Source organism: Aegilops tauschii, chromosome 3 (genome assembly GCF_002575655.3).
Source record: "Aegilops tauschii subsp. strangulata cultivar AL8/78 chromosome 3, Aet v6.0, whole genome shotgun sequence".
Lineage (NCBI taxonomy): Eukaryota > Viridiplantae > Streptophyta > Magnoliopsida > Poales > Poaceae > Aegilops > Aegilops tauschii.
The window spans coordinates 598,700,061-598,707,119 of NC_053037.3; the positions used below are offsets into that span (position 1 = coordinate 598,700,061).

Genomic DNA, 7,059 nt, shown 5'->3' on the forward strand with positions numbered 1-7,059 from the left:
ACTTTCTGAAATCCAGGCACATTTTTGAATTCAAAATTTGTTCATCCAATTCAAAAAATGTTCATCACATTTTGGAAATTGCATACAATTTCCTAAATTCATGAACATTTTTAAAATTTGGGATGAACATTTCTGGATTTAAAAAATGTTTATCGTATATTTGAAATTGCGAACCTTTTTTAAACTCCTGAACATTTTCGCATTGCACGAACATTTTTTGTAATTGCGTAAATTTGTTATGGAACATGTGAACAACTTTTTTTGCATAGGCGGACAATTATTGAAATTCGGGAACAACTTTTGAAATTCAGAAACACCTTCTGTCTTTGACGAACATTGTTTGAATTCATGAATATTGTTTTGAATCAGCTAACATTGTTTGAGTTTTGTGAACATTACTTATGAAAATTTGGATTTTCAGTTCGAAATTCCAGAAAATTGTTTTAAATATTTTTGAACATTAACTCATGAATAATTTTTGAAATTGTGAACAATTTTTGGAAATCACTAAAACTTTTTTGAATCGATGAACGTTTTTAAAATTCATTTTTCATGCATTTTTTTTCAAACTCACGAACATTTTGCCAATACGTGAACATTTTTTAAGACACGGACACTTTATGATTTCTGGAACAATTTCCAATGTTCACTTTTTTTTAGGTTGGAACTTCTTTTAAATTCTTTATTATTTTAAAGAAGATAAAAAAATGAAAAGCTGGTGGTCGTCCAGCCCTGTCCATGGGCTGGCCCAATAGGCGAGAGGGGAAGGGGTGGGAGCTGGCTTGTTCGCAGAGTCAGAAAAGGTTCACCACCTCAAACTATTTATACCATACTTAAGTCTTATTTATAGCAACCACTTAACCTTTTTGGTGCTTGACGCAGGACTAGTCACTCAAACAAGCACGGTTTTTTTCGGTAAAATGCATGGTTCACTGTCAGGGACTGGGTAAACCGAAGATGAAACACACAACCTCTATACTTACACACCATTGCGACGATGAACGGCACCGCACGGGACAGTCATATGTTCTGCTATTCACCACTCAACCAAAACAAGCACTATAGAACCCTCAGGTTGGTAAGGAAGGCCGCACAAAATTCCAGGAAGAGGAGCTGAGGTCCAGTGACTCTCTGCATGTCGAGCAGGTACTTGTCATCCTTGGTCTTGTAAAGCTGGAGAAAAAAGCAAGAGAAATTTAGAGCCAAACAGACACCATATACAGTATCATGCCCGCGAATTGTAAAACCTCAAGCATAGACTGGATGACCAACCAATACTGTGCAGCCTTAAAACTTGGGAATTTTGTTTTATCAATATGAACCAGAAGAAATTACTTGTTGGCAGCTGCAGACACATGCAGGACATAATAATGATCACTTGGTAACAATTATGAATCGAATATGTTGGCCAGTCTTTGCTCCAGCAAAATCGTTATTTTATCTAGTGATCCGACTGTGAAGGCAACATTGAGTACACAATCCTTTTTTTTTGTTATTGCAAACAAATACATTAGTAGTACGTAGAAGGTGAGATTGCTCACCTGGATTTCAAACTTGATCGCAGTAGGTAGCCTCCCATTAGCATCGCCAATATCCATGATGGTAGAGCCATCAACAAAGCTGCGGTTGGCATCTAACATATCACTGACCTGAGGAAACCCAGGGCACCACCTGCATTTCATGTTGTGGTCTCCATTCTTCTTCCAGCGGACATTTAGTTCCTGAAGTGCTTTTAGAACCTCAATCATTATATCACGAGGCTGAGCTGGAGACTGTTGGATAAGTGATGCATTAGCTCCACAGCTGAATGTGCAAAACAAAGCCAACTAAAGTGGACAATGTGCAAGACCTGGAGGCCAAGAGCCCATTTCCTTTGAACAGGGTAATATGGCCGCAAGCCACTGCCTTGAGAATCATTGCTTCCAAGAAGATAATTCTTGGTACTTGGCCTTGCTGATTCCGATAAAGTAATCTGATTAAAACTCCTTTCCTAGAGAACCATCCACTCATAAGTTAATAGTGCTTAAACCTTTAATGCATTAAACAAGTCACAGATGATGCAAATGTGGACTAACCATTGGTTGTTGATAGTCAGCCCCCAAATAGCCACTAGTAGCCCGGAACCGATTGTCCAAGAGCAAGTAATATGCAACAGTTGCCTGGAAACATAGTCGAAAGTCAGTTATGAAAACTGAATGGAATGAACCACTAATTTTTGTTTGAATATACCTCATTTTGCAGCCTATTGCACAGTGATCCACCCACATGATCTTTATCATATCCCAGATTGACAATGTCTTGAAGTGTATCTTTATCAATCTTCAGAAATGAACATATGGCAAATCAGCATATCATTGCCATACAAACGGCATTTGAATGCTTGATAGTAAATGAAATTTTTGATAAATAAAAGAGTAGCATTGCAAGGAGACTTGATGTGCTACCTTTATGAAACCCAGGGCACACCTTTGGTCATTGATTTTATAATATTTGTTTTGCAAATATTACATTAATATTATACCCATAAGAGAGAGCATTTCATGAAAAAAGTGTTGATCTTAGTTTTCCTATCATCCATCCAAGATCCTGTATATATGGTAGTCGCTTGAAATGTGAAATAGATGGGGTACCATTTTGGCTTGCTGTGGCGTGTTTGGCGGAGGCACTGCCAGGTAGCGAGGAAGGCGATTCTGAAACCATGGGTGGTCCCGAATTCCACGAATTGTGATTCTCTTCATGGGATCAACAATAAGTATTCTTGGGATCAAATCCATTGCAAGATCAGATAAATAACTTGGAAGGATATAGAAACCTCCCTGGAACAGCAAACAAGGGGGCGTCAAATCTCCAGACCAAAAAAGAATTCTAAAGTCCAATTAATTTACAAAAGGTATACATTTGTCAGACCCAAATTGATCTACATACGTTATGTCTCACCTTTATCTTTTTGATCAGGTTGGGAATATTGTCATCCTCAAATGGAACTCTGCCACAAAGAAGAGCATAAAGTATCACTCCACAGCTCCAGACATCAACCTCAGGTCCAGCGTACAAGTTACCTGAGATAAGCTGCGCAGAAATCCTCGTTAAAGCTATTACCGCAGACGATGTGTGCGAAGAAGTATGAGGATAATGAGTCAAATAATACAAATAAGTGAATACCTCTGGTGCAGCATAGTTTAGACTCCCGCAGCTAGTCTTCAAAAAATGGCCATCATGCATCACATTACTTAACCCAAAGTCAACAAGTTTCACATTATATTTAGAATCAAGTAACAAGTTTTCTGGCTTTAGATCACGATGAACAACCATGTTTCTGTGGCAGTATTCAACACCAGATATAATCTGTTCAAGAAAAAGTTAACAAAAACTATTGAGACAAAACGTCAATACGCATTCAGTGAATCAGAAAGAACCCTTCAAATTACATATTCGCCTTCAGAAGGATATACCATCTCTATATGTTTGAAAGCACAATTTGATTTAAGCACTGAGACTAAGACAATCAGGGCATGATGAATAGGATGTCATTTAAACAAGAATTGATTTAATTACTGATACAATGATAACACAGGCATCAAAAGATGAAACACCAGAGTGATACTAAAACTTCGACGCATCAAGAAGACGTTACCTGGTTGATCAGTTCAATCCAAAATACAAAGCAATTACCTTTGAAAGCGTGCAACAATATGTGGTACAAGTCTTGAGCTAAAACCTAAAATGTCTTCTTTTTTTGTCAAATTTTCTGGTAACATGACCCGTTACCTTCCGAAAAGAAAATCATTTGAATTCAAACGTCACGATCGTGCCAAAAGAGGGTATGCATGGGCTACCATAAAACTGTCCACGGCCAGGTGGTTACAGAGCCTGACTTCTCTGCTAGATGTCGCCAGAAGTCAACTCCGTTTTTTTGCAAACTTCATATTTTTAGTGCATAAGAAGTATCAGCTACGGTGCTGATGATGAAGAGTCGAATCAGGGCCATTGGGTACCCGCAAGGAAAGAAAGTAGCTGACCACTGGACCAGCAACAACTTAGCGTGCACTATGTTTTAAATATAATATATTTATACAATAGAAATTTCTGAATTTGAAATTTGTTTGAAAATTTTGTGCCAAAAAAATATGAATATTCTATGATTTTCCTGAAACCGATTTTTCCGGAGTCGAGAAAAAATCCTTAGCTAAAACTTAGTCAACAAATGCAAACCAAGCAAATTGCTCATGATTACACAGTAAGCACGTGAAGAATGTGGGCACTGGACAATTGGCCAGGATGTCCATACATTTCACGATCAAAATAAGAAGCTCAGCAAAGTTCATTAATGAACAACTATTGCTATTCCCAACATGCCAAGAGCAGGAAAGGCACCTGCTGGAAGATTCGACGAGCTTCATCTTCCTGTAACCGCCCTTTCTCAACAATGTAATCCAATAACTCACCATTCTGGCAATATTCCATCACAACAAATATATCCTTAGGTGTCTCAATGACCTCATAAACCCGGATGATATGAGGGTGAATTAAGTCAATGAACAACCTCAATATCTTGATTTCTCTCTTTGCTGGAAACGAGATATGAGAAAACAATAGAAGTAAAGCGTTAGACATTCAGCCTATGAAGAAATTCCAGCTGCAAATTTTACTAACTCGCAGCAGCAAAACAAGGTGAACTGCTAATGTAGTTTATCTCTGACTAACTGATTTAAGTGGGAGTCAGGCACATGCCCACAAGTCTGAGCAGCACTCTGAAAGCAGATAACTCGAAATCCTGAGGAAGCAAGTTGGATGTATCCTATATTATTGTACAAGGAGAAGGAGGCATACCTTTCTCTACCATTTCCATAATTTCCATTTGATGACGGTTCAGAATCTTTATAGCAACTTTCTGTCCTGTAAGCTTATGCTCTGCAATCATCACTTTTCCGAATGTGCCATGACCTAATGTTTTGCCCAGATTGTAGTTCTTCAATGCTTCAGAATGTCCGCCTCCTCTGGTGTTCCCATCCATTTTCACTATGCCAAAACAAGAGAAACGATATGTGTGATTCAGAAAACAGTTTTATAGTTCAGACAAAGTTGATCAAAACTGGTGAAACATGAGTTACGCGGAATATACTGATCATGTATAATATTATGAAATATTTACAGCATGTCACTTCTTAGAGACTGGCCTTGAGTGTCAAATGAGTGGGCTGGCCATGAAAGACCACTATGTGACATGTCTGGCGAGGGCAATTAAAGGTCAACGAAATGGGTGAAGTTCCCTTCTCAAATGGGGAGAGCCATAGCATATTCGATCGCTGAAGTGTGGTTCAGTGAGATGATCGGCAACCAACAAGTACTATCTTGTACGGATCAAGTAGGATCATAATATATTACCATAAAAATGCCTGCACGCGCAGCACAGAATGACTATAGGCCTTTCTTCATATGTATGTAGCAGATCTGGCAAGGATGGTTGGGATAACAACTATCGATAATGCTTGCTCGTGCTTTGGGTGCCCAGCCCTGGTGCCAAGACAGAGACGACACATAGAATCCTAGCTAGTGGGTTAAGACGCAAAGTAGTCTTAAAAAGGTTCACAGATTAATTATACGATGACTAGGCATATATGTGTCGTAAACATGGAAGAGCCATACACGAAAGGAAATGCAGTCATGCTGCAACAATGAATGAGCTAACACATGAATCTGCTACTAGCACTACTCAATGACTGTAGACACAACAATTACACGACGGTATGAGCATCAGAATCAGAATCCCCCGATCGCTCTGTAGGATCTTTTCGACCATATATAGAGTAAATTTGGGGAAAGTCGGCCGACCGATCAATCAATAAACCATCTAATTAACCGATAAGTCAGTACTCAGTAATCAAGACTTTCAAGTCCAAGCGGGCCGGATGAGGTGAATGTTGGTCGGGCAAAGATCTCTGTTGGAGGGAAGAAACAATCAGGGGCACCGCAATCCCCACAACCACAAGCAGAGCAGCACACAAACTGGACTAGTAAATTCCCCACTCCCTCAGAACTGAAAATTAAGAGGACGCGCGGACCGCCCCAGCTCTCTACCAAGCCAGGCAAGCAACGACGACGCAGAATCAATACACCCCGGCGAGAATTGCCGCAGAGATGAGCAGTGCGATTGGCTTGATTACCTGGCCAAATCCCGTGGGCAGCCTCACCAAATCCAGAGTGGAGCGGAGGACGGCCTCGAATCGAGAGAGGTTTCGGCCGGGGTCGATCGATCGGCTGGTCGTTCTCTTCTCCGGGGGGTGGGACTGAAGGAGCTTTAGGCTTTAGGCCATAGGCCATAGCTGCAAGCTTAGGTGGGGGCGGCATAACCGGGGAAAGGGCAAAGATGCGCGTCAGCATCACCATCGCTCTTGCGTACTACACGTGTCGGCTCCCTCTCGCGCCGCTCGCTGACCATCGCCTCGCGCGCGTCGCGGCCGTTTGGCTTTCTGGCTGCCTTCCTCTTTCTCCTCTGTCGTTTCCATATTTCCCTCCTTCCGTTCGCAGTGCGTCGCGTGCGCCGGTCGATTCCTCCGTCCGTCGTCGTCGGTTGATTTGGACGACCATGCATGCCGTGCGGCTGGCGTTGGCGTGGGTGGGATTAACTTAAACGGAACGTCGCTATTGCGTGCGCGACGAGGACGCTGGCTCATAATATATTGGGTGCATGCGCACGTTGCACTGTTTTCTCCGAATTTGTTTTGTCTGTCACGGTAACGCACTGCCAACTCAAAAAGGGGAAGAAAAAAACACTGCTCTGCACCAGTCACGATCCTGGTAGCTAGCTGCTTATTAATTTTCGCGTGGCACATCTAGAATTGGTGTTTTCTCTGGATTTCACGTGTGCGACACAGGCTGTGTACATGCGCGACGAGGTGTGATGCATGCGCAGGCTCGTGTGAGGGTCTACTCCGCGGCGCGCACGTGAAGGTGCGTTGCGTCAAGATGTACTCCGTCCGATTCGTGGGCCGTGAGCGTGAAGGTGAACTGCGCTTCGTTTTTTTTTTTTTTGAGGGAAAAGAACTGCGCTTCGTTAGA

At 41.6% G+C, this 7,059-nt stretch overlaps 1 protein-coding gene across 2 annotated transcripts; it reads right to left on the minus strand.

The window, feature by feature from the left end:
• Positions 1 to 821: 821 nt before the first annotated feature.
• LOC109778022 (serine/threonine protein kinase OSK4) lies at positions 822 to 6,465 on the minus strand. Of its 2 annotated transcripts, XM_020336595.3 has the most exons (11): positions 6,165 to 6,465; positions 4,831 to 5,019; positions 4,375 to 4,568; positions 3,163 to 3,345; positions 2,938 to 3,069; positions 2,631 to 2,816; positions 2,230 to 2,319; positions 2,076 to 2,159; positions 1,850 to 1,990; positions 1,542 to 1,772; positions 822 to 1,173 (listed from the first exon to the last, which is right to left on the minus strand). In XM_020336595.3, exons 1-11 carry the CDS (start codon positions 6,385 to 6,387, stop codon positions 1,060 to 1,062), a joined length of 1,767 nt encoding a protein of 588 aa, XP_020192184.1. In that variant the 5' UTR covers positions 6,388 to 6,465; the 3' UTR covers positions 822 to 1,059. The 2 variants fall into 2 exon arrangements, with proteins under 2 accessions (XP_020192184.1, XP_020192175.1); XM_020336586.3 differs by having other exon boundaries at positions 2,938 to 3,345.
• Positions 6,466 to 7,059: the final 594 nt, after the last annotated feature.

Coding starts and splice junctions, on each gene's coding strand:
- LOC109778022 (XM_020336586.3), bottom strand. CDS start 6,387: ATGGTGATGCTGACGCGCATCTTTGCCCTTTCCCCGGTTATGCCGCCC. Junction 2,160..2,229: donor GCAATAGGCTGCAAAATGAG/GTATATTCAAAC, acceptor CTATGTTTCCAG/GCAACTGTTGCATATTACTT. Junction 1,773..1,849: donor AATGGGCTCTTGGCCTCCAG/GTCTTGCACATT, acceptor CTTATCCAACAG/TCTCCAGCTCAGCCTCGTGA.